The 27,834-nt window shown below is 40.0% G+C and overlaps 1 protein-coding gene across 2 annotated transcripts in view; it reads right to left on the reverse strand.

The window, feature by feature from the left end:
• Nucleotides 1-27,834, reverse strand: part of LOC113875659 (zinc finger protein 14 homolog) — a 100,274-nt gene that overhangs the window by 40,513 nt on the left and 31,927 nt on the right. The window contains exons 1-5 of one of the 2 annotated variants that reach the window (XM_027514279.1): nt 14,465-14,627; nt 9,480-9,565; nt 7,363-7,489; nt 6,123-6,215; nt 1,110-3,721 (exon numbers count right to left, since the gene is read on the reverse strand). In XM_027514279.1, the coding sequence (XP_027370080.1) occupies nt 2,364-3,721; nt 6,123-6,215; nt 7,363-7,489; nt 9,480-9,488 (1,587 nt within the window). In that variant the 5' untranslated portion in view covers nt 9,489-9,565; nt 14,465-14,627 and the 3' untranslated portion in view covers nt 1,110-2,363. Of the gene's footprint in view, nt 1-1,109; nt 3,722-6,122; nt 6,216-7,362; nt 7,490-9,479; nt 9,566-14,464; nt 14,628-27,834 lie in introns of those variants that run through there. The other variant, XM_027514290.1, reaches the window with a different exon arrangement.

Consider the following 27,834-nt stretch of genomic DNA (forward strand, 5'->3'; position numbering starts at 1 on the left):
CTTTCACCAAATGGTTTTCATACCCACTGATATCAACAAGATCCATAAGTAAAAAATGTGATTGCTTGGATCTATCATTCCTTTGACCTTTATTAGCTAGAATTTTCTAATAATAAAGAACTTTCCTTCACCAACTTCTGGTTGTCTTATCTAGTCCATAAAGGAAATATATAGTTCATAAAGGAAAGGCAAGATAAGTGCTCCATTTTCCTTGTTTATTAATAAATGCCCTAATGTGTTCTGTAACTGATCAATGCATTTGATCAGAAAAAAAAAAAAAGAAGCTAGCAAAGGCTATAGCAATCACAACAAAAGGACACAGGATCCAAGCTGAGGAAATCCCCACTGGCTGAAGATAATATTAATTTGAGCATTTTTTAAAAAGGCCTCAATGGATTTTTTAAAAGTGATACCGGATTTAGAGGTGATTTTTAATTTCCAAAGTTTCTTTTTATCTTATCCTTTAATACTTTATTTAATTGAAGTATAGTTGATTTATAATACTGTGTTAGTTTTAGGTGTACAGCACAGTGATTCAGTTTTATATATATGTGTATATATAATTGAAGTATAGTTGATTTATAATACTGTGTTAGTTTTAGGTGTACAGCACAGTGATTCAGTTTTATATATATGTGTATATATATATATATATATATATACACACACACGTGTATATATATACAGTGTATTATATTCACATATATAGTGAATATATATTTTAAAAATTATTTTCCATTATAGGTTATTATAAGATATTGAATGCAGTTCCCACTGCTATACAGTAAATCCTTGTTGTTCACCTATTATATATGGTAGTGTGTATCTGTTAATCCCATACTTCTGATTTATCCCTCCATTTCCCTTTTAATAACCATGCTTGTTTTCTATGTCTGTCTGTTTCTGTTTTGTAAGTAAGTTTATTTGTACTATTTTTAGTTTCCACATATAAATGATACAATATTTGTTTTTCTTTGTCTGACTTACTTCACTTAGTATGATAATCTCTAGGTCCATCCAACCTTCGTCAATTTTAAATCAAATTTATACTGAGACAGAGAACATACGATTGTAGAATATCTTCTCTTTTTTGCTTGTTTGGTTTTTTCCAGCCATGCCACATAGCATGTAGTTCCCTGACTACAGATGGAACTTGTTTCCCCTACAGTGAAAGTGCAGAGTCTTAACCGCTGGACCACCAGGTGAGTCCCTAGAATATCTTCTTTTTTATGAACAAATTGAAAAAGAACTTACTTTCAAGTATTTTAGCAAGAATAAGTTGGGACTTGCCTGGTGGTCGAGTGGCTAAGACTCTACACTCACAATGCAATTGGCCCGGGTTTGATCCCTGGTTAGGGAACTAGATCCCACATGCCACAACAAGAGCTCACATACTGCAACTAAGAACTAGGGTAGCCAAATAAATAAAAAATATTTAAAAAATGAATAAGTTATCTGACATTCAATAACTGATGAGTGTTGATAGAAGGCATTTCTATATTCATTGTGCTCATAGTCTTTCATATGGATTTTCAAGACAGTAACATAATAAAACAAAATTTAGTAGATTAAAATAACAACCATTGTATCTCATGATTGTGTGGGTCAAGAATTTGGGTAGGGGCTCAGCTGGTCAATTGTTTTTGTTCTACATGGCATCAACTGAGGTCACCAGTAGGAACTCAGCTGATGGCTGGTCTGGAGCATCCAAACTGTTTACTCAAATATCTGGCGTTTTCGTGGGCATATCTGGAAGACGGCACAGCAGAGTGCCTCTCCTTCTTTATGTAGTCTCAGGGCCTCTTCATGTGGTGTCTTCAGCAGAGTATCCAGACTTTTTAATGTAACAGTTTAAGGTCTCAACTTGAGAGAGTATTCCAAGAGATGAGGTAAAATCTACCAGTAAAATCTGGGTCCAGAAACTAGCACAGCAGTACTTCTACTATTCTACTGCTCAAAGCAGTCAGTTGACCCAGATTCATAGGGAAAGCATGTGGATTTTACTTCTTGACAGATGGAGTGTCAAATAATTTGCAGCAATTTTTACTCTGCCACAGTATTATAATTTTACAAATGAAGAAATTCTAGTATGGAGCAGTTAAGCATCTTGTTCAGTATAACACAAGTAGGAAAGTGATGGGCTAGAGATGACGATAAATGTCTTCCCCACATTTGTTACATTAATGAGTTTGTAGAATGAATGGGAAGATTCTCAGATCTGAGTGATGGTGGAATACATTAAATTAACACATTCTGTTAATGATATAAACCCCCTTATGCCAAGTCAGGTGCATGAATGAAGCAAAAGGGACTAATTACTACATTCACAGACTGTTCTACAACACAGGACTGACAAAGCATTCTCACATTTTTACATTATGAATTTTCAGATGATGGGTAAGGTGTGAATGTTGTCTAAAGGCCTTCTTACATTCCTTACATTCATAGGGTTTCTCACCAGAATGAATTCTCAGATGTTGAATAAGAGATGAATTAAGTCTAAAGGCTTTCCTACATTCCTTACATTCAAAAGGTTTTTCACCAGTATGAATGCTCTGATGTAGAGTAAGTTTTTGGCGCAATCTAAAGGCCTTCCCACATTCCTTACATTTATAGGGTTTCTCACCAATATGAATACTCTGATGTTGTGTAAGTTGTGAGAGTAGTCTAAAGGCCTTCCCGCATTCCTTACAGTCATAGGGTTTAACACCAATATGAATACTCTGGTGTGAAATAAGTTGTGAGTAACGACTAAAGGCCTTCCAGCATTCCTTACATTCATACGGTTTCTCACCAGTATGAATTCTGTGATGAAGAATAAGATGATAACCACGACTAAAAGTCTTTCCACATTCCTTACATTCATAGGGCTTCTCACCAGTATGAATTCTCTGATGGAGTGTCAGTTGTTGTCGTACTCTAAAGGCCTTCCCACATTCTTTACATTCATAGGGTTTCTCCCCAGTATGAAGTTTGTGATGTACTCTAAGGCCAGACCCACACAAAAAGGCCTTCCCACATTCTTTACATTCATAGAGTTTGTCAGCAATATTAAGCTTCTGATGTCGAGTAAGATGTGCATACTGCCTAAAGGCTTTCCCACATTCTGTACATACATACGGTTTCTCACCAGTATGAATCCTCTGATGGAGAGTAAGTTGTCCACGAACTCTGAAGGCCTTCCCACATTCTTTACATACATAGGGTTTCTCACCAATATGAATTTTCTGATGTACTCTAAGTTCTGGGCCACACATGAAAGATTCCCCACATTCCTTACATTCATAGAGTTTTTCACCAGAATGAAGTCTCTGATGTCGAGTAAGATGTGCCGTCTGTCTAAATGCCATCCCACATTCCTTACATTCATAAGGTTTCTCACCAGTATGAATTCGGTGATGAAATGTAAGTTGTTGGCGGACTCTAAAGGCCTTCCCACATTCCTTACATTCATAGGGTTTCTCAACATAATGAATTCTCTGACGTGAGGAAAGAGATGAGCGTTTTTGGTAAGGGGACATTTTTTGAGATGTGATTTTCACTTGGTTGAAATATTCCTCTTGTCCTTCAAATCTTCTTTTGGACTCCCAATCATTTTTTAAAATGAAGCTCTTAAGGCCATGGTTTTTAATTCTTTCCATAATTTTCCACTGGGATAAGTTTATTTCATAAATGTCATTTTCTGAAGATAACTTCTTGATCTCATAGTTGGTCTCTAAATCTGAAAGAAAACAAGAGAGCAAACACATGGTTTTTCTTTTTCGAAAAGAAGTAAATCTGGACTTCCCTGGTAGTCCAGTGGTTAAGAATCCACCTGCCAATGCAGGGGACATGGGTACAATCACTGGTCTGGGAACTAAGATCCTGCAAGTCACAGGGCCACTAAGCTGATGTGCCACAACTACTCAGCCTGTGCTCTAGGGCCTGCAAGCTGCAACTACTGAGCCTGTGTGTTGCAGCTACTAAAGCCCATGCGCCTAGAGCCTGTGCTCTGCAATAAGAGAAGCCACCACAATTGTAGCCCACTCAATGCAATGAAGAACAGTCCCCTACTTGCTGCAACTAGAGAAAGCCCCCACACAGCAATGAAGACCTAGCGCAGCAAAAAATAATTAATTTTAAAAAATATATAAACTGCAGCAGGTAATATTTTTAAAAAAGAAGTAAAATTTCTCTTGTAGAAATAAAAGACAACCAAAGTACTACCCAATGAAATTCTAAAAATAGCTACACAATTTGGAAAAAAACCAAAAAAACAAAAGGCAACACCAGTAAAATCAAAGTTCATGTAGGAAAGTAAGATTGGTGATTAAGCAAACATTTTAAATCTGTGGTTCTCATATTGAGACCATGAATCAGAATCACAAGGGAGTTTTTTTTACAAATATTATGATTTAGAAACCACATGGATCAGATTCTACAGTCCTAGACAGTAATATATTTAATATTCCCCTCAGGATCATTCTGATGGAGAAAGATTAAAAATTCACACTTAAATTTTTTCAACAATTTCTCTTTATTCTTAGAATGAAATCAAACTTGTTAAAAGACCTCTGCTTACCTATAATACATCACCTCAAACCACTGTTCTCTTTACTGCTACCAGGAGAAGCCACAACCCACTTCAGTATTCTTGCCTGGAGAATCCCACGGACAGAGGAGCCTGACAAGCTACAGTCCATGGGGTTGCAAAGAGCTGGACATGACTTAAGCAACTGAGCACATATGTACACACAGGCAACTTTTCAGATCTTAGAACATATTCCCACTTTCAGTGTATTTTTCAGTCTGCTCTATTTCCCCAAATCTTCTGTTTGGGCTATTTGCATGGCTGACCCCTTCTCATTCTGAGGTCTTAGATTAAGTCACTCTAAGGCTGACTCTACTGACAGCATCTAAAGCTATGTCCTTATTATACAGTTGACCCTTGAAAAACATGGGTTTGAACTGCACAGGTCCACTTATACATGAACTTTTTTCAATAAATATACAAACATATATGTGTAGAATATTGTGTACAAGACTTGTATTGAAGTGGATAGGCTATCCTTACATAGGCATAAGGTGAGTGATATTTAATACAAAATTAATGTGTTAGCTTTCTTACTGTTTTATAACTTTGTTTTCGAAGAATCACATTACTGTACACAGTGCTTCTCTCTCTTGTAATTAGAGAAACCATATATCAGCCTATCATCACAGGTAAGTGGTTTTGTAAAAAATGTTTTCAATACATTTTATGAATATGATGGTAATACTATATGCCATAAGTTTTATGCTGATTCATTCATTACTGTATAGGCTAGGCCACTATTAAGCATTCATATCAATTATACTAGGCTACCATAAAGCAATCATATTGCTGCTTCTTCATTATTGATGCATGAGTTATTATATCTGTAAATAAATATTAATTTTTTCACATTATCTTTTCATTTTAGATGTCCAGTGTTAGTAATACATTAATACCTACTGTGTTTTATATCATATAAGACAATATTGATGTAGGTTCTGACAGACAATTTATCTTATAAACAAACAACATAAACCTTTGGTATCAATAAATATAGTACAGCACTGTAAATTTATTTTCCTTTATTATTTTCTTAATATTTTCTTTTCTCAAGCTAATCTTATAAGAATATAGTATATAATATATATAACATATAAAATATGTGTTAATCAACTCTTATTGGTAAGGCTTTTGATCAACAATAAGCTATTAATAGTTCAGTGTGCTGCTGCTGCTAAGTCACTTCAGCCATGTCCAACTCTGTGCGACCCCATAGACGGCAGCCCACCAGGCTCCCCCATCCCTGGGATTCTCCAGGCAAGAACATTAGAGTGGGTTGCCATTTCCTTCTCCAATACATGAAAGTGAAAAGTGAAAGTGAAGTCGCTCAGTCGTGTCCAACCCTTAGGGACCCTATGGACTGCAGCCTACCAGGCTTCTCTGCCCGTGGGATTTTCCAGGCAAGAGTACTGGAGTGGGGTGCCATTGCCTTCTCCACGGGGGTAGTCAAAAGTTATATGTAGATTTTTGCCTATGCTGGGGGTCAATATCCTAAACCTTGGGTTGTTCATACATATATATCAACATAGATCTTTTGGTGCTTACTAACCTGGATATTGTCTTCTTCCTTTCCTCACTACTTTCCAGGGCTCTTTTCCTTGTTCTAATAAGGAAATCACATCTGGTTTAGAAATGAAACATCCTAAAAAAAAAAAAGAAATGAAACATCCTGGACAGAAGGAAAGAAATATAAGGTGACATGGAATAATAATAAATTCAAAATTACTTTCATTCAGTCTTGGTTAAATTTTTAATACACTATACGTCAAATTGTAATTGATAAAGCCTTTAGAACAAAGAAAAATAAGATGATTAAAAAATATGTTAAAATTACATAAGAAATGGAGCTTACAGAGGAAAGAAAAAGGTCTTATTTTAATTTATATTCACACAAGTACTCCTTTTCTTGAAAGCAATAGTGGTTGAGAGACTGTCCTGGTTCAATCTTGCCTCTGCCATATCCCCATAGTGTGACCTTGGACAAGTTATTTCTATGCTTTATTTTCCTCACCTATAAAATAGGGATAATTATAGTACCTATCTTACATGAATGTTCACATTGCCTAGAATATATACTAAGTGGTATATCTATTTTATTAGTTATTATTTATCACTGTTATTTTAATAAGAGAAAAAAGAAGCTTCCTGAGGCATTTACTCTTTTTTTTTCCTTGGGATATCCATACAACATTAAACGCAATGTTCTTGGATTTTTAACTTTCAGTCATACAAGTAGGTAGAAGCGAATATGTTTATTAACAAAAAGAAAAAAGTCTGAACTATAAATAAATCCAGTTGATACAACTTACTGTTTAAAAAATTATATCTTCTTCTGATAGCCAGAGAAAAGCTAAGATACTAGTTCTAGCTATTTGGGGCTTCCCACGTGGCTCAGTGGTAAAGAATTACCTGTCAAGCAGGAGATGTGCAGGAGACATGGGTTCAGTCTCTGGGGCAGGAAGATTCCCTGCAGAAGGAAATGGCAACCCACTCCAGTATTCTTGCCTAGGAAATCCCATGGATAGAGGAGCCTGGTGGGCTGCAGTCCATGGGGTCACAAAGAGTCGGACAGAGACTTAGTGACTAAACAACTATAGAAATTCCCAGAAGGATGGGGAAGATGAATATGCTTAATGAGCGTGCTCATTTCCAAACAAAAAGCTCAAACCATTCCCTTGAGAAAAGGGAGCAGATACGTAGTTTCTTAAAAAGTACTTCTAAAATTTCCAAAGAAGAAAGCTGATAGTACAGAGAACAGAGACTAAATTTCTAAAGGCAGATAAGCTTACCCAATGAGACCAAATTGCTGTAGTTCTCCAACATTACATCTCTATACAAATCCCTCTGTTCCAAATTCAGGAATTCCCACTCTTCCAGAGAGAAGTCGATGGACACATCACTGAACATCACTGATTCCTGAAATGACGAACCATATAATACAACTAAAATTAAATAAAATTTGTTTTAAGATGGAAAGAGGGAAAAAAATGAAAGAGATACTGCTGGAAACCAATCAAGCAAACAGGTTTGGGCTAGAAACCTGTAACACTGAGTTAGGAAATGAGAGTGCCTGCAGCAGAATGCCTATGGGTCCCTGACCAACTGTGTTTCTACAGATAAAGCCTTTTATATACTCTGGCATATCTTAACTACCCAAACACATATGGGAAAGGAAAAAATTTTTCTAATTAAATGAAATACTCTATATAAGCCTTCTGCCTGTTCTATGTCTCCCTCACAAATTCTCGAGAAATGTGTTCTTATACCCTTTCCTCTTAAAGAACAGATTGTTGCTTTAAAAAAAAAAGACGGTTTTATCCTTTTTTAAAAAAAATTATGTATTTATTTTTGGCTACACTGGGTCTTCAGCATGGTACATGGGCTTTTTCTAGTTGTAGTGCAAGGGCATCTCTTTGTGGTGGCTTCTCTTGTTGCAGAGAACAGGCTTTACAGCACACGGCCCCAGTAGTTGTGGTGCACTGGCTTTGCTGCCCTATGGCATGTGGGTTCTTCCAAGACCAGGGATCAAACCAGTGTCCCCTGCGTCGCAAGACAGATTCTTAACCAATGGACCACCAGGGAAGCCCCGAGAACAGATTTTTTTTTTAAGTTTTCCTGGTAATTCCAGTTAGAAAAGGATCTGAATACAATTAAAGAATTTCCTCCAAGGTCATCATTGAATCAGATCATATGCATTTACCCAGTTATGACAAATTCTTTAATGAACTTAAAATTGGGTGTATGCAATGGATATGTGAGACCTAATTATTATATACTCCAATATTTTTGTCTATGCAAAATTTTTAAGGTCCTCCTCAATTCTGAGGGGGAATTGAGGCCTGCATGTGCCTGCATGATCTTCTTTTCTGTCATTTTCCATCCCTCATTGTATGCATTCCATGTTCCTAAGTTAGAGGATAATGTAGATTCTGGATACCAATAATCCAGAAATACAAAGATGTCATTCTAGACTAGCTCATCCTATTCTAATACAAATGATGTACAGCTCTTAGGGATTTCCAGAGAAGATACTTAATGTCTCTGCATACTAGACCCAACCATAACCCTACCTAGTCCTAAAAGCTACACAAAACAAGAGGAGATCTCAGCATATACTGAAGCTGAGGTCATATGTGCATGCTCAGTCACTCATTTGTGTCTGACTCTGCAATCCTTTGGACTGTAGCCCACCAGACTCCTCTGTCCATGGGATTTTCCCAAATAAGAATACTGGAGGGGGTTGCCATTTCCTCCTTCAGGGGATCTTCCTGACCCAGGGACTGAATGGCAGGCAGATTCTTTACCACTGAGCCATCAGGGAAACCCTAGGTGCTAAGGTCAACCAACAGCAAATCTTTCCTAATTACAAAACTCAAGTTTGGAAAAATTTAGTTTTCCTATGAGCAATCAAATCAGCCCGTGCTCTCTCAACTACTCAAAAGAGATGGCCAAACATCTCCTTAAAGGGACTTCATTTCTGCTTCATTGCAGTTTTTAGCAGAAGACTGAGCACATATAAGAGATGCTGAGGGACTTCCCTAGTGGTCCAGCAGCTTAGATTCCATGCTCCATGCAGGGGGCCTGGGTTTGATCCCTGCTCAGAGAATTAGATCCGACATGCTGCAACTAAAGGTCTCATGTGCTACAACTAAGACCCAGCACAGCCAAAGAAATAATACTTTAAAAAAAGAGGGATGCTGAACGATTTGTTCTATGAATACGTGAACAATAACTGGAAAAAAAGAGGACTCACAAGAAGGGCACTGTCCTATTTATTTGGCCTCATCTCTCATTGGATTTTGAGGAAATGGGTCCTTAGATGGGGCTCTGATAAGTACGAAGTTTCAGGATACATAAAAGTTCATAGGACCTTAATTTCCACAAGGTGAAAGAAACCGCAACTTACATGGGCCATGGTTTAGAAATTCAAGAACTGGTCAGTCCTCTTTGGGGTTTACTTCCCTGGAGAAGCAGAGTTCACAGAGGCCAGAGCTAAGGGGAAGGGAGAAAAAGGAGGCCATGAGATAAGATAGGCCTCAGAACTCTCAAAATGACTCAGTTTAATACATTCTTTTTCTTCTCTGGACCTCCCCATCACACACACACACACACACACACACACACACACACACACACACACAGAGGGAGATTTGAGGGAGTATGGACAAATCTAATCCCAACTTGTACATTTCAAGGGACCACATCATCTAAACCAGAATCTCTTCCAAAGTTTCACAAATCTGCTTAAATAGATACAAAGAGAGAAATTCATAGGATCATCTCTAGCAGCCATTTGGTTCAGTTCAGTCGCTTAGTCATATCCAAAACTTTGTAACCCCACGGACTGCAGCACACCAGGTTTCCCTGTCCATCACCAACTTCCAGAGCCCACTAAAACTCATCATGTCAGTGATGCTATCCAACCATCTCATCCTCTGTCGTCCCCTTTTCCTCCCGCCTTCAATCTTTCCCAGCATCAGGGTCTTTTCCAATTGACAAACTACTGCACTGGCAGCCCTGCCTGCCTGCTATCAGAACAATAACTTCCAGAATCCACTGGGCTCATCACTATTTTCTTTTTTTTTTTTTAGAAGGGGTGCTGGGGGGCTGCTCCCCTTTTATTAGTGACAGGTTTCTCTCAAGGGAGTGTAGCACCCCTCTCATCACTATTTTCAATCAGAATCATCTACATTGCTTCCTGTGTGACTTCATTTGTCATTCTCTTTCTTACAACCTAGGGTGAAAAGGTGTGGATTCATTTTCTCAGCAGTTACATAATAGCATATCTATGTATCAAGAATTTTCACAAGGAAATGAAGTAAAGGCATCCAAATTGGAAAGGAAGAATAAAACTACCTCTATTTGCCAACAAAATATTATATATAGAAAATCCTAAAGACGCTACCAAAAACTGCTAGAACTAATAAAAGAATTCAGTAAAGCTGCAGGCTACAAAATTAACATATACAAGTCAGTTGTGAGACTTCCTTGGTGGTCCAGTGGTTAAGAATCCACCTGCCAATGCAGGGGTGGTTCAATCCCTGGTCCGGGAAGATTGCACTTGCCATGGGGCAACTAAGCCTGTGTGCCACAACTACCAAAGCCCACATGCCCATGTTCCACAACAAAAGAAATCACTGCGGTAAGCCCATGTACGACAACTAGAGAGTAGCCCCCACTTGCCACAACTACGGAAAGCCTGAACACAGCAGTGAAGACCCAGCACAGTCAAAAATAAATAAATTAAAAAAAAAATCCATTCTGTATTTCTACTAATAATGAACTATAAGAAAGACAAACTAAGAAATAATCACATTTATAATTTTATGAAAAGATAAAATAACTAGGAATATATTTAACCATGGAGGTTAGAGACCTATACACTAAAAACTCTAAGACACTGGTAAAAGAAACTGAAGATAACACAAATAAAAAGATATTCTATGCTCACAGATTATAAGAACATTGTTAAAATGTCCATACTACCCAGAATAATCTATAGATTAAATGCAACCTCTTATCAAAATTCCACTGGACTATTCTGTGGAATAAGAACAAACAACCCTAAAATCTACATGGAACAACAAAAGCCCCAAAACAGCCAAAGCAATCTTGAGAAAAAACAAAGCTGGAGGTATCCTGCTTCCTGATTTTAAACTATATTACAAATGACCCAATCAAAAAATGGGCCAAAGAACTAAATAGACATTTCTCCAAAGAAGACATACAGATGGCTAACAAACACATGAAAAGATGCTCAACATTATCAGAGAAATGCAAATCAAAACCACTATGAGGTACCATTTCATGCCAGTCAGAATGGCTGCGATCCAAAAGTCTACAAGCAATAAATGCTGGAGAGGGTGTGGAGAAAAGGGAACCCTCTTACACTGCTGGTGGGAATGCAAACTAGTACAGCCACTGTGGCGAACAGTGTGGAGATTCCTTAAAAAACTGGAAATAGAACTGCCTTATGATCCAGCAATCCCACTGCTGGGCATACACACCGAGGAAACCAGAAGGGAAAGAGACACGTGTACCCCAATGTTCATCGCAGCACTGTTTATAATAGCCAGGACATGGAAGCAACCTAGATGTCCATCAGCAGATGAATGGATAAGAAAGCTGTGGTACATATACACAATGGAATATTACTCAGCCATTAAAAAGAATACATTTGAATCAGTTGTAATGAGGTGGATGAAACTGGAGCCTATTATACAGAGTGAAGTAAGCCAGAAAGAAAAACATCAATACAGTATACTAACACATATATATGGAATTTAGAAAGATGGTAACAATAACCCTGTGTACGAGACAGCAAAAGAGACACTGATGTATAGAACAGTCTTATGGACTCTGTGGGAGAGGGAGAGGGTGGGAAGATTTGGGAGAATGGCATTGAAACATGTATAATATCATGTATGAAACGAGTTGCCAGTCCAGGTTTGATGCACAATACTGGATGCTTGGGACTGGTGCACTGGGACGACCCAGAGGGAGGGTATGGGGAGGGAGGAGGGAGGAGGGTTCAGGATGGGGAACACATGTATACCTGTGGCAGATTCATTTCGATATTTGGGAAAACTAATACAATATTGTAAAGTTTACAAATAAAATAAAATTAAAAAAATAAATAAGTAAATAAACTATATTACAAAGCAATAGTAATCAAAACAATATGATTTTGGCACCCCCCCCAAAACTAGACATATAGGTTGATGGAATAGAATAGGCAGCTCAGAAACACACAAAGAGATATATGCAAGGAAGTTCTTCAAAGAATAATTTATAATAAAAAGAATACCAAACAATAGTCAACAAGCTAAATACATTATGTTCCATTATATGATAGCATACTATACAATTATTAATAATAATGATACTGGTTCATATTAATTAATGAAGAAAGTTATCTATGATAAACTGCCAAGTACATTAAGCAGACTAAACAGAACATGTACAATGTTGGGAGGTGACTGACTCTCATAGGTTTTATTGGTTGGATCCAGGATGCGAATCTAATCTCTGACAGTTATCAACCAGGAAGGAGGCTTTGGACATGTTACTTAATTTTCAGTGCCTCTGCTTCCTCACAGACAAACTGGAGAATAATAACAGCATCTATCTTATAGGGTTGTTGTTAACTGTTAATATAATAAAGAACTTAAAATGGCTTATTATAAACAATGAATAAAATGAAAAACATGACATGTCCATTCTATTTATTAAATAAAATCATCTTTAATACTTTTCATTGCAATTTAAATTTTTTGATAAATTATCTTTAATAATACCAGAATACCCTTTTTTTCCTTACTAGTAAATTTTTTTGAGATTTTTCACAACTGCTTTTTCTTAGAGTATCAGTAAAGTTTAGAACTAGGTTTAAGAATGTTATTTTTCTTAAGTAACAGTATTAGAAAACATGGATGTCTCCACAATCCTAAAACGTGTAAATTCTCACAAGGGGAAGTATCTGCCACATGGATATATGCACACAGGCACTGAAAGTGTTAGTCACTCAGCTGTGTCCGATCTTTGCGACCCCGTGGACTGTAGCCCTGCCAGGCTCCTCTGTCCATGTGACTGTCCAGGCAAGAATACTGGAGTGGGTTGCCTTTCACTTCTCCAGGGGATCTTCCCGGCCCAGGGAATGAACCTGGATCTCCTGCATTGTAGGCAGACCCTTTACAGTCTGAGTAACTAGGGGAGCACCTACAGGCACTAGGGACGGGATATCAAGTTAAGGTACAGATCATACTGAGGAGAAGGAAGCAAATGTTCCCAGGTCCTAAAAAATAAAAATGCATCTCACAGAACAAAAGGAAACACCCACTAGCCTCGACCTTGACTTCTGGGTGGGCAACAGCAATTCGTTTCTCCTCGTCAACACAGCCCTTTTCTTAGTTTGACAAGATGGGGGAAGAAGGGAATCTTAAGACAGGCCTTTTTCAGAGCCCAGCTCATCCAGGATGAATAGGGCAAGCCATGACCACATATGTCCCCACCACCCACCACCCACCATGCCCGGAGTGAAGTGAAGTCGCTCAGTCGTGTCCGACTCTTTGCGACCCCATGGACAGTAGCCTACCAGGCTCCGCGGTCCATGGGATTTTCCAGGCAAAAATACTGGAGTGGGTTGCCATTTCCTTCTCCAGGGGCTCTTCCCAACCCAGGGATCGAACCCGGGTCTCCTGCATTGCAGACAGACGCTTTACCGTCTGAGCCAAGTGTAAAAATACTAACCCTTCCGAGGATTAGAGAAAAGCCAGGGTAACGGGTGTGCTGGACTGGAATCGAACTTCAGAGAGGAATTCTGCAGTTCTGAAACCTACAGTTGGAAGGTTTGGACCTGTCTGCGAAAGCGTAGGTGGGTGGGTCAGTGAGTGAGTGTCCGTCCGGGCGCGCCCGCCCGAGGATGCAGTGTGGCGGGGTATGTGGGTGTGTGCGTGTGTGTCCGCGCGCGCCCGCCCGATGATGTAGTGCGGCGGGGATACTCCCAGGAGCCAACCTGGGGGCACGTTCAGTTCTAACATTCTTACCCCAAGATGGTTCAAGCCTTTTCGCTGGGAGTCTTTTCTCTGGATCTCAAATATCTGACGGGGGGCCATTACTCTAAGGCTGATAGAAAATTTCAGCTGTGACTCTGGGGTCGGAGTCACACAGTCCACCTCAACCTCCGGTCACACAAGAGGCTCTGAACCCGATTAAGTCACACAAACGCAAATCTACTAGTTCCGGCCTCACAACTGCACACAGTCCCGATGACACACCCCAGTTCAGTCACGCCCACAAACATCAGCACACCGTTATACCACCGCGGTTCTCACGCACACTCGCGGCTTGAGGTGCAGGGTTTCAGACACTTCGAGGTGCTGCAGCGCTTACCTTCCCTATCCTCATTCCCGGGCCGCAAAGGCTTTCCTACCGATGGCCGGAACAAACGTTCTGAGCCAGAACTGGTCACCTGGGACGCCGAACCCCTCTCACGGTGATGCTAGTGGAAGAGAGGGCGAGACAGCTCCGGTCAGTACACAGCCCCGGGGCCTAACGGGCCGCGCGCAGAGGTTGTTGGGAGCTCCGGCAGCACGCACTGAGTGCGCAGGCGCGGTGGAGCCCCAGAGGGCGGGGCCTCAGTGAGTGAGCTGATTTGAGTGAGAGGTGTCATGTCGATGGAGCCGGAGAGCCGGTTGGTACCCAGCGAGGGTGGGGTTCTCAGCTCTTTGTCCTGAGGAAGTCGCGGCAGGGCTTGGAGCTGGGCCGGGACGAACGACTGGCACAATAAAGGGGGATGATGTGCGTGCATAAATAGAAATCTCCGTGGGGCAAACCAAGGAGGTCTGTGACCGAGGACCGCGCTTGTGTATCTATCTTTGGAGTAGTTCTGGATGCGATTTTTTCATTGAATGTGACTTGTGTTTGAGATGGAGCGACTGCGGGGATTGGAATGCGGCTTAAAGAAGATTTTAGGACTGGAATTGTGTCGAGTGGTGTGGGACTAAGAATGTGGGGACCTGTGATAGTGGGACTTACTGTGAGAGTGCCTGAGGTTGCATTTCTGTGCACGTGTCTGTAATGTGACTCGGTTTTGATAGATTTGTTTCTCTTGGGCCTTCTTTACAGACCGTGGATGTGAGTCATTCAATGTGTGTCTGAGAAACGACATGCCTGATTATGTGGTCAGTATGTGTGCTTCTGGTATGTTCTTGCAGGATTGTGAGGAGGTGGCTGTCTGCATGATTGGATGTGACCAACAGCCTCATTCTTCTCAACTCTGAAATAAATGTCGCATCTTCAAGGAGCATCAGCTTCACTGAAGGATTTTTCTGGGAAATTATTTTATATTTAATCAGGTTTATTAGGGAGAAAAATGCAAATAAGCATTACCTATTTTACAGTATATCCCACTTACACAGAGTGTTTAAAAGGTAACTTGAAATAATTCTTTTCCTGTGCCATCAATAAATTCTGTAATTAATTATAACCCAGCAAATATATAAAAATCCATAAGCAAGAGAAAAAGGAGTGAAAAAGGAAAGCTCCATTTTATAGGAGGATGCCAGCTAATAAGTTTGTTTTACAAGACTGTGAACTCTGCTTCAAACACATTTACAATATTTGGTTTTGATGAGGATTTTGTATAGTATGGTGTCTTTAAGTTCATTTTATTGCCTTCTCTCATGTCACCTATCACCTGCAGTTAGGGAAGATAGTGACATTGTTAAAATGAACACATCTTCATGACATGAAGGCTAGCCATTGGTGGGGTAATATTTTAACACAGTTTATCAGGCAATACTGAGTTTTCTTTGAAATCAGTCTCTGATTTTTTTCCTTAGGCTTAATGTTTGCCTTGCCTGATGGTGACCAGCTAGCAGAGCCTCTCTTCTTTAAAGAGCCTTGACACTCACCGTGCCACTTGCATTGGTGGAAAAAAGGTACCCAAGGAATAGGTTTTCCAAAGCAGGGCAATAGGTGGGTGGATGAGTAATTACAAAAGACATGCTGGCAGCTTGTATGCATTCTTAAATGCATTTCTACTGGGGTGAGGGCTTAAAGCCTGTGTGGTTTCTGGGTCCTTATCCAGGGAGTTGTTGTTCAGTAGCTAAGTCGTGTCTGACTCTGCGACCCCATGGACTACAGCACGCCGGGCTTCCTTGTTATCCTTATCCATCAGAGGGCAGACAGAAAAAGTAAGAACTACAATCCCATGGCCTCCAGAAAGAAAACCACAATCACAGAAAACTAACCAAAATGATCACATGGATCACAGCCTTGTGTAACTCAATGAAACTATAAGCCAAGCCATACCATGCAGGACCACCCAAGATGGATGGGTCATGGTGGAGAGTTCTGACAAAATGTGGTCCACTGAAGAAGGGGATGGCAAACCACTTCGGTATTCTTGCTTTGAGAACTCCATGAACAGTATGAAAAGGCAAAAAGATATGACACTGGAAGATTGTTGGGAAGCGTAGTGCAAAATAGCTGTAAAAGGAGAAAGTCCTTGGGAAAATGGCGAAGGGCGAAAAGTACTCGGCTTTGCACTGCGGACAGAAAAACATCTCCTGCCTTTGGTTATGCTCGGCGCCAAGAGTTAATAATAAATAGGGATGTTACTTGAGAGAGCAGGTTATGGGATAAGCCCATGAGTCATTTAGAGCGCGCTGTCCTTGAAATGTTTTTACTGATTATGTGTTAACTCCACATGCGCTCTGCTGGCCGTATACTTTAAGCTCTTTGTTCCTGCTTCTATAAAAAAGCTTGACTACAGAAATAAACTTGTCAGTCCTTGCAAGAGACTGTCCGAGTGTCATTCTTTCAGGTTCGTCACTTCCAAGTCCCAGGGAAAAAATCCCCAACAGAAGATGAGCTTCCCAGGTCTGTAGGTGTCTAGGGAGGGAGACACTGATCACTCCTTACGTATAGATTGCCCAGTCCAACCTTATATTTGCTTACTAAGGAGTTCTGCTCCCAATTCCAGTGTGTGTGGGTTGAGTTCCCCACACCACCAAGCGGTTTTCAGACACCAGGTGGGTGTCTGCAATTTGACTGAATTCTGATTCTGTGTACCTGGAGATAGTGTCAGATTTCAGAGGTTAAGGACTCAGTCCTATACCTCCCCACCCCCAACTTTGTGTCTGTGACTCTTTTGTGACCCCATGGACTGTGGTCCACCAGGCTCCTCTGTCCATGAGATTTCTAGGCAAGAATACTGGAGTGGGTTCCCATTTCCTTCTCCAGGGGATCTTCCTGACCCAGAGATCATATCCAAATCTCCTGCATTGGCAGGTGGATTCTTAACCATTGAGCCACCAGGGAAACCCCCAACTTCAGATGCCAGTTGCAAGTCCAGGTTATCACCTGTGCCTTGGACCAACTAGTTATAGATTGGAGGTTCCAGCAACCCACTCCCTGGGTTTGGTTCACTTACTAGAGGGGCTAACAAAACTCATAGGAACATTTTACTTACTGGATTACTGGTTTATTATAAAATGATATAACTCGAACAGCCAGGTGGAAGAGATGAACAGGGCAAGGCATAGGGAAAGGGCAGAGTTTACATACCGTCGCTGAACTCCCACATGTTCTTGCCCACTACTATCCGTGAGTCTCTACATTTTCACACAATCGGAAGCTCTCTGAACCCCATCCTTTTGGGTTTTTATGGAAGTCTCATTCCATGGGCATGGTTGATTAAATCATTGACCACTGGTGATTGATTCAACTTCCAGCCCTCCTCCCCTCCCTGGAGGTCAGGGTTGTGGGACTGAAAGTTCCAACCCTCTAATCACATGGTTGGCTCTGGAAACCAGCCTCCAGCCTTAGGTGTAGTCCATAAGTTACCTCATTAACACAGCAAGAGATGTCTTGATCACCCTCATTACAGGATATTCCAACGGTTTTAGAGATCTGTACCAGAAACAGGAAGAAGACCAAACATATATTTATTATAAATCACAATATCACACTTATTCTCCATCATCATTGTTGCCATGAGCAGATGGATTCTGAGTACAAAGTGCTCTGAGAAACACTAGGGAGGTGCTGGCACAAAAAAGGCCATGTGAGGACACAGTGAGAAGGTGGCCATCTGCAAACCAAGGAGAGAGGCAGGAAACACTTGCTGACATCTTGATCTTGGCCTATTAGCAACCAGAACTGTGAGAAAATAAATTTCTGTTGCTTAAGCCACCCAGTCTGTGGTAATTTGTTATGACAGCCCTAGCAAACTAATACAGATGGTGCCCTCATGAACCCCCGAAAAGAGCAGGTGGGGAGGGACTTCCTTGGTGGTACAGTGGTTGACAATTTAACTTCCAATGCAGGGTCCAATCTCTGGTCATGGAACTAGATCTCACATGCCATGGGGAAACTAAGCCTACAAGTTGCAATGAAGATTCCTCAAGGCTAAAACTACCAAAAATAAATAAATAAATATTTTTTAAAAAGCAAGTGGGAAAAAAATCATTGCAATACCTGTATGGTGAATCTGTGCATCTGTGAAGAAGGAAGCCAAGAGAAATAACCGGACATCTGAAGCAATATGAAAACAAGAGAACACCAAAGCAGATATTCACTGGAAAGCACAGTGGCCAAGCTGACAACAAAAACTGAAACAGGATGCAGCTTTGCCCACACCAACGGGAGTGAAGTGCAAGTGGTCTATGAAGGAAGCTCCAAAGGGGCTCATGAAGTCCTGTCTGTGAGAGCTCTCAAAGTAGACAGCCCCAAATTTTTTTCCAGGAGAAAGTGCCTCCCTGAGGAAAAAACACAAGAATGGAATCATAAGAGTCAGAAAGCCATTATGTGTGTGTGTGTGTGTAAACATATATGTGTATATGTATATATCGTACGTTGTTTAGTCGCTAAGTGATGTCCAACTTTTTGTGACTCCATGAACTGCAGAACACCAGGCTTCCCTGTTCTCCAGTATCTCCCAGAGTTTGCTCAAATTCATGTCCATTGAATTGGTGATTCCATCTAACCATCTCATCCTTGGCCGTTCCCTTCTCCTGCCCTCAGTCTTTCCCAAATCAGGGTCTTTTCCAATGAGTCAGCTCTTCACATCAGGTGGCCAAAGTATGGCCCAGGAGAAATATGAACAACCTCAGATATGCAGATGATACCACTCTAATGGCAGAAAGTGAAGAGGAACTAGAAAGCCGTAAAAGAAGAAAGTGGGAAAAGCTAGCTTAAAACTCAATATTCAAAAAACTAAGATCATGGCATCCGGTCCTATCACTTTATACAAATAGAATGGGAAAAAGTGGAAGCTGTGACGGATTTTATTTTCTTGAGCTCCAGAATCACTGCGGACAGTGACTGTGGCCATGAAATTAAAAGACACTTGCTCCTTAGAAGGAAAGCTATGACAAACCCAAACAGTGTATTAAAAAGCAGAGACATTACTTTGCTGCCAAAGGTCCTTATAGTCAAAGCTGTGGTTTTTCCAGTAGTCATGTACAGTTGTGAGAGCTGGACCATAAGGAAGGCTGAGCATCAAAGAACTGATGCTTTTGAACTGTGGTTCTGGAGAAGACTCTTGAGAGTCCCTTGGACTGCAAGGAGATCAAACCAGTCAATCCTAAAGGAAATCAACCCTGAATATTCACTGGAAGGACTGATGCTGAAGCTCCAATACTTTGGCTACCTGATGTGAACAGCAACTGACTCATTGGGAAGGACTCTGATTCTGGGAAAGACTGAGGGCAAAAGGAGAAGCGGGCGACAGAGGATGAGATGGTTAGATAACATCACAGAGTCAATGGACATGAACTTGAGCAAACTCCGGGAGATAGAAGGATAGGGAGCCTGGAGTGCTGTAGTCCATGGGGTCCCAAAGAGTTGGACATGACTGAGGGACTGAACAACAAGAACAGATAGAACTGGAGTTGCAATTAAATTTCAAAATTAGAAGAAACAATGAATGAACAATTTCCAAAGATGATGACAGTCTTTAATCCACCAACTCAAATTGTCTAACCTAGATCTATTATGGAAAAACTGTGTAAAATCAAAGACAATGAGAAAATCTTTTTTAAAAAAAGCAAACAAAAAGATAAATTACATTCATATTAGCCAATAGACTAACAGCTGACTTTTCACAGCAGCAATGAAAGTTAGGAGAGTGGAATGATGGCTGAAATAAAATAATAATGAGATATAGGGGAAATGATCCCAGATGGTAGTGCTGAGAAACAAGAATGAATGAAAAGCAATTTAGGAATTACAGGGGCAAATGTAGATGAACATTGACTATAAAAAACTGTTATGTCTAGAAGGTTAAAAAAAGATAATAAAATGCAAGACAGCAATAATCTACATTGGGATATAGGTAGATAAATGTAGCTAAAGTACTCTATGTATGGTCTGTTGTCACATGAATGAATAAAGGTATGAATGGTTTTAGACTTTGACAGGTTGAAGTATTCATGTTATTTTCTTAAGCAGCCCTTAAAGTACAGAAATAGTACATAGAATTTCTAATAACAGAGATAAAAAACAATGATAATTTTTAAAATCATGAAGAAAACAAAGAGAAAAAAAGAATATAGAATCAGCAAGATAAACAGAAAAGAACAAAGTTAAGATGGCAGATATAAATATATCAGTAATTATACTGAATAAACTGGATCTAATACTCTATTGAAAAGACAAAGATCACTTTGATGTTTGACAGAAAACAATAAAATTCTGTAAAGCAATTCTCCTTCCATTAAAAATAAATACATTAAAAAAAAAGACAAAGTGACATTGATTTTAAAAAATGCAACTATATTGTGTTTATAAACACATCTATAACTTAAGGGCACAAAAAATTTAAATTGTATCATGCAAACAATAAACATGAAAGTTCATGTAACTATACTACTAGCAGACAACCTAAACTTTAAGACAATATGCATTATTAGAGGTACCTGTTTGTCTGATGTAGTTATCTTGCAAGAGTGGTATTTTTTTGCATGCTCCCCTCCTCTAATATCCAGACCATAAATTATAATCAAATCTCAGCATATTCTGAAATTCAAACCTAATATCAAAACATTGTCTAAGGATAATGTAGAGAATACATGAGGAAATACTTTCACCTGTGGACACAACAGTGATTCCAATACAATGCAAAGTGGGACTTGATCACTAAGTTGTGTCTGACTCTTTTGCAACCCCATGGACTGTAGCCTACCAGGGTCCTCTGTCCATGGGATTTCCCAGGCAAGAATACTAGAGTGGGTTGCCATTTCCTTCTCCAGGGGATCTTTTTGACCCAGGGTTCAGACCCATGTCTCCTGCACTGGCAAGCAGATTCTTAACCACAGAGCGCCAAGGAAGCCCAAAGAAAGACTATAACTTGGCTATTTAGAGCTCCTCATGACCCTGGAAAACAGACCAAAGGCAGGGGTGGGAAAGGAAGAAGGGTGTCGGTTGGTGTTTGCCAGGCTGGTTGATCCTGGGTCTGAAGGGAAAGACAGATTTGAAATTTCCAAATGGAACATGGATAGAACCCAAAGATTCCCCTGGGTCAACTCCTACTTCCATTGTTTCCAGTAGTAAAAGTTAATAGAAGACTATAATAATCAATAAGGATTCAGATCCTTTATGAAAGGTTTGTGTGTGGGAATTTCCCTGGTGGTCCAGTGGCTAAGACTCCTCAGTCCCAGTGCAGGGGGACTGGGTTCCATCCTTGGTCAGGGAACTAGATCCTACATGCCACAACTAAGAGTTCACCTGCCACAACAAAAGATCCTGCATGCTGCAGCAAAGATCGAAGATCCTAAGACCTGGCACAGCCGAATAAATAATTAAATAAATACATTTTAAAAAAGGGAATGTGTCACAACTATCATTTACAGAGAAGACTGGATCATCTATCTAATTTATATATAGCTATCTATTATAACTGTGGGGAGAGCTTCCCTGGTAGCTCAGCTGGTAAAGAATCTGCCTGCAACACGGGAAACCTGGGCTTGATCCCTGGGTTGGGAAGAGCCCTTGGAGGAGGGCATGGCAACCCACTCCAGTATTCTTGCCTGGAGAAGCCCCACGGACAGAGGAGCCTGTGGGCTACAGTCCATGGGGTCACAAAGAGTCGGACATGACTGAGCAACTGAGCACAGCACATAATTGTGGAGGCTCGGCAGTAAAGAATCCACCTGCCAGTGCAGGAGACTTGGGTTAGATCCATGGGTCAGGGAGATCCCCTGGAGAAGGAAATGGTTACCTACTCCGGTATTTTTCCCTGGGAAATCCCATGAACAGAGGAGCTACATGGGCTACAGTGCAAGGAGGAGTCGCAAAAGAGTCCAACAAGACTTAGCGACTGAACAACAACAATATATTATGATTACACTTCTTTTTTACTCTTTTTCCTCTATGTAAGTTGTTACAACTTCCACAAAATTTACAGAATGTCTACAAAGAGATCCTGACAGATATATAGGAGGTGGAGACTTTACCCAGCACATTTTCGGTTGAATGGGAAATGGCTATATTAAGTGAAGTTTTCATTTTCAGCTGTGGGAAGAATTATGCATGATTAACAGGATGCCAACTTGTAAACACTGGCCACTTGTTTGGCTGCCCGGTTCATGTGCACACTTGCTCTGATGGGAAACATCCATCTTTAAGAAGTAGGGGCTTTCTCACAAACTGAAAATGTGTCTCATCCTCCACAGCAGCCAATGCACAGGGAAGAAACCTAGGATTCGACATTTCAACACATCCCCCTCAAAACAGCAAGCTCTTGGTACAGAGGAACAAGGGCTGTGAAAATTCTATCTGGGTGAAGGGTAACCTGCAGTACCCAGGTGGCAGTAGCAGGAACACCCAGAGCCCAGCATCCATGGTGTCAGTAGAGTACGCTGAGGATTCTGTATACAGCAGCACCAGTGGCGACCTCACCACACAAGTTCTGTGTTATCATTTGGAGCATTTTGTTTCTGGCTCTGTATCTCTGTTCTTCAGCATTCTAAGATTTTCCATGAGCAACTCAATGTCATCTGAATGAATTCCTTATCTATTCCAGTTAATAAAATGTAGAACGTATTTACTGTAAATGGTATGTTTCCATTAACATTATAGAAATAAAACAAATATGGCTATGGAAAAATTTTTTGTGGGTGAGAATTGACTATAACTTTTTCCTCCTGATTTCTGGACAGACTGAGTAATACAACATTTTTGTTGGTAATGCTTTATTTGAAAGTGGCAGCCTGAATTAGCAGTTAAAATGCACATTCTAATACTTCATTCAAACCCTAGATACTGGGACATATACCAGCAAAGGAATGGGTCTGCAGAGTCTTTCTGCATAGGGAATCACAGCCTGCCCCAGGAAATATGAGAAATTCAGAGTCAAATAAAGGGAGGCAATTTATGTGCTTTAACAGATTTCACCAAGGTAATAAATCTTTCTTTTATAACACACAAGCACTGGGATGAAAACAGGAAGCAGAAATAATCCTCAAAATCCAACTCTTCAATCTGTAATAATGGGAAAATCTGGTTAAAAAGTCCTGCTCAAAATCCACCATGATCAGGTCTACATCATAAAATAAAATAAAAAGGTGTAATAGTGTGAGATGGCTATATACTTTATCTGCACATTATAGAAGGTCAAAAGAATCTAACACTTTATAATCAATACCTGAATAAAATATGTCAAGACTTGGACTTCCCTGGTGGTCCAGTGGTTAAGAATCTGCTTGCCAATGCAGGAGAGCCAGGTTCGATCCCTGATCTGGAAAGATTCCACATGCTTCAGAGCAATTAAGCCTGTGCACCACAACTATTAAACCTGCACTCTAGAACATGTTCTCCTCAATAAGTGAAGTCACCACAGTGAGAAATCCAAGCACCACAACTAATGAGTAGCCCCTACTTGCTGCAACTAGAGAAAGCCCACGTGCAACAGCAAAGACCCAGAACAGCCAAAAATAAGTAAAAATAAATAAAATTTTAAAATGTCAGACTTTCAGATATTACTAGCATATTTTAAGGAATATATATTTTATGTACATTATAAAAATATTAGAGAAGGATGAACAGCTGTCAAAGAAATTTCAAGACATATGTGTATTAATGAATATCCATTCAGTGTCAGTTGTGCACTGGTTTGGGATATCTGTATTTATATTTATTTATTTGGCTGCACCAGGTCTTAGTTGTAGCACAGGGGACCTTTAGTTGCAGTATGTGGGATCTAGTTCCCTGACCAGGGATTGAACCCAGGTCTTATGCATTGGGAGCACAGAGTCTTAGTGACTAGACCACCAGGGAAGTCTCAGGCATACTCTGTATTTAAACTTAATAATCCCAGTGATATTTTTACTGGATTTAAAAAATTTCTAAATTCTAATGAAGAAATATTTGTATTTTCAAATAAAAACTATGTGTTTATATGTATTTTTATTTACAAATAATATTACTGAAAAGTATAAATCAAAGGTTGCTGGTAAACAGATCTGAGGTTATGAGCGTTTAACATATGATAGTATTTTAATTCAGAAGATGAATAGTTTAATAATTGTTTCTGGTATAACTGGTTTTATTTCTGCATGTAAACAAAGGTGACATACTATGTCATACCATATAATCAATCCAGATGGATCAATTAAATCTGTGTGTGTGTGTGTGTGTGTGTGTGTGTGTTTAGTTGCTAACCCGTGTCTGACTCTCTGCGACCCCATGGAGACTGCAGCATGCCAGGCTTCCCTGTCCTTCACTGTCTCCCAGAGTTTGCTCAAACTCATGTCCACTGTGTGTACATACCTACATAAAACATATATGAAAAACTTCACTTCTTTCCTTTATCCCCTTGCCCTCTGAAATTTTCTGTAAGTAATACTTTTCTAAGAAACATATTTGGAAATATTTTGGGAAACCTACTTTATAGAAATAAAATAAATAGACAAGAATATAACATGTGACTGTTTATTGCAGCACTAATTTTAACTGGAAAAGAAGAGACAATCTGAAATATCACAACTGGGGAAATACTGTAGTTGAATAGGTCAGTACAAGCAGACTGTGGAATATACTCCAACCATTAAAACAACTAAGTTCAGGCATCATTTACTGACTCAAAAGAAAATCCAAAATGTACAGCTGAATGTAAAAAAGAAAATCACAGAGAAATGTATACATAAAGTATCATCCACTTTTTGGGCAAAAAATATACTAAAATAATTTGTGTTATGTTTAAGCATGAAGAAATATATGGGGGAGATACATGAGGTGCAGACATTACTCAGAAGGAAATGGACACAGGAGGGAGTGAGGAATGGAGAGAAGCAGAGATACTAAGTTTTTTTTTATTGGCATTGTTTCATTGGTTTTCGTGCAAATGCATTACTTCTGTAATTTTACTAATAGAAGAGGAACTCAATAAATGACTCAAAATACGCACACTAAAGAATATAAAATTTCACTGACTTTTCATTTTTTGTTGTTGTTTAGTCACTCAGTTGTTGTTGTTTAGTCACTCACTCAGACTTTGGGCTAACTTTTGGATTGTAGCCCCAGGCTCCTCTGTCCATGGGATTTCCCAGGCAGGACTGGAGTGGGTTGCCATTTCCTTCTCCAGGGGATGTTCCCGACCCAGGGATCGAATCTGAGTTTCCTGCTTGGCAGGCAGATTCTTTACCACTGAGCTACCAAGAAGCAAGCCCCAGTTCTCATTTTAGCATAATGCAAAACATTAGAACAAAATAGCCTCATCTTTACTAATTCTCCCATCTGCATGTATGTTGCTCACTCTAACTTACCTGAAATTGATTATGAAATATTTTACTTCTTCATGCCTGGTAAAAATAAAGTAGCTCAATGTTTTGTCCTCTGTCATGGGACCTATGAAAAAAGGAGAGTGGGGCATGAAAGGACAGACCTGTAGTAACTTTGGACATATGGATTTCCCTTCCACAGAAGGGTACCATCCAAATGTAGGAAGCTGCTTGTCGAGTGTAAAAACTGAAGCACAGGAAAGACTCATCGCAAACACTAACCTAACCTTTGGAGAAGGCAATGGCACCCCACTCCAGTACTCTTCCCTGGAAAATCCCATGGGCAGAGGAGCCTGGTAGGCCACAGTCCATGGGGTTGCTAAGAGTCGGACACGACTGAGCGACTTCACTTTCGCTTTTCACTTTCATGCATTGGAGAAGGAAATGGCAACCCACTCCAGTGTTCTTGCCTAGAGAATCCCAGGGACGGGGGAGCCTGGTGGGCTGCTGTCTATGGGGTCGCACAGAGTTGGACACGGCTGAAGTGACTTAGCAGCAACCTAACGTTGGGGTGGGTGTTGTGGCCGACTCTTTGGGATCCTTTGGACTCTTGCCCTCCAGCCTCCTCTGTCCATGGGATTTTCCAGGCAAGAATACTAGAGTGGGTTGCCGTTTCCTCCTCCAGGGGGATCTTCCTGACCCAGGGATTGAACCCATGTCTACTGTCTCCTGCATTGCAGGCAGATTCTTTACTACTGAGCCACTGGGAAAGCCTTCAACCTAACCCTAAAGAAAGCTAAATTATGGGACACTTTTAAACTTCAGAATTTCTTAAGAAAATTTAATAGGCTTCCACACTATAGTGGCAGAGATGAGTAGTTGCAACAGAAACAGTATGACCTACAAAGGGTAAAATATTTACTTTCTGGCTCTTTACATAAAGTTTGTTGACTCTTGGTCTAAAACACAATACAAAATTCTAGTGACATATTTGCTAAGCTAGTGCAAAATAGTGATGACCTGGCTATTTTTCTTCTGAATAGGTTAACTCTTTAATTCTGTGTGTGTGTGTGTGTGTGTGTGTATAAAGATTATATAGGATAACAATGTATAAAATATATCCTATTTTTTAACTGACATGATGGCAAGAATAAAAAAAACTGCATGTGGAAAATATGGGACTGAATCAAGTCCTTAAAAAATCTTTACATCTGGAGCTTATCAGCTTTATCTCTTGAAATATTTTCCACATCTAAGAAATGATGGGTAAATTATCTTGTATTTTACTATTCCCTTGCCCTCCCTCCACTAAATTTCCTTGGGGCTAAGAGATTTGCACTATAAAAAACTCCTCTTGTGAGCCTTTTGCAGTCACTGTTCTAGTGTCCAGAACAGAAGTAACCTATGAGTCACTTGCTACTTGGAGAGTCAATGTATCTTCTTTGGTCCACACCATGTTTCAAAAAACAAAAACAAAAAACCCCTCAGCTGCCATTTAAAAAGTCAAGGGCGATCACACACAGAAAAAAAGCTATATTTCTGGATTGTCCCCCAAAGTCAGAAGAGCTGGCAAAACAAGGGCTGCATTTTCTTATAGCACTTTTTAGCTAGAACTGGACATTGCAGAGCCTCTTCAGTTATTGTCCCAACCCAAGTTCATTCCTGTTATTCATTTAATAGATACCAGTGGCAAAGAATCAGCCTGCCAATGCAGGAGACACAGGTTCAAGCCCTTGGTCAAGAAAACCCCTGGAGAAGCAAATGGCAATCCACTCCAGTATTCTTGGCTGGGAAATCCCATGGACAGAGGAGCCTGGTGCGCTACAGTCCATGGGGTCGCAGTCGGATATGACCTAGAGACTGAACAACAAAAGTTTCTTTTTTCTTAGTTTGCTTGTATACATCTTCATGGATCACCTGATAACACAGCTTCCTTGTTTGTGTCCTCCTAATCCACTCCTAACATTAGGATTATATTCAAGTATGTTATGTCTACTTCTATATAACAAATAGTTCCTTGCTCAAGTTTTGCCTCTT

This window comes from Bos indicus x Bos taurus, chromosome 18 (assembly GCF_003369695.1).
Source record: "Bos indicus x Bos taurus breed Angus x Brahman F1 hybrid chromosome 18, Bos_hybrid_MaternalHap_v2.0, whole genome shotgun sequence".
NCBI classification, from domain to species: Eukaryota; Metazoa; Chordata; class Mammalia; order Artiodactyla; family Bovidae; genus Bos; species Bos indicus x Bos taurus.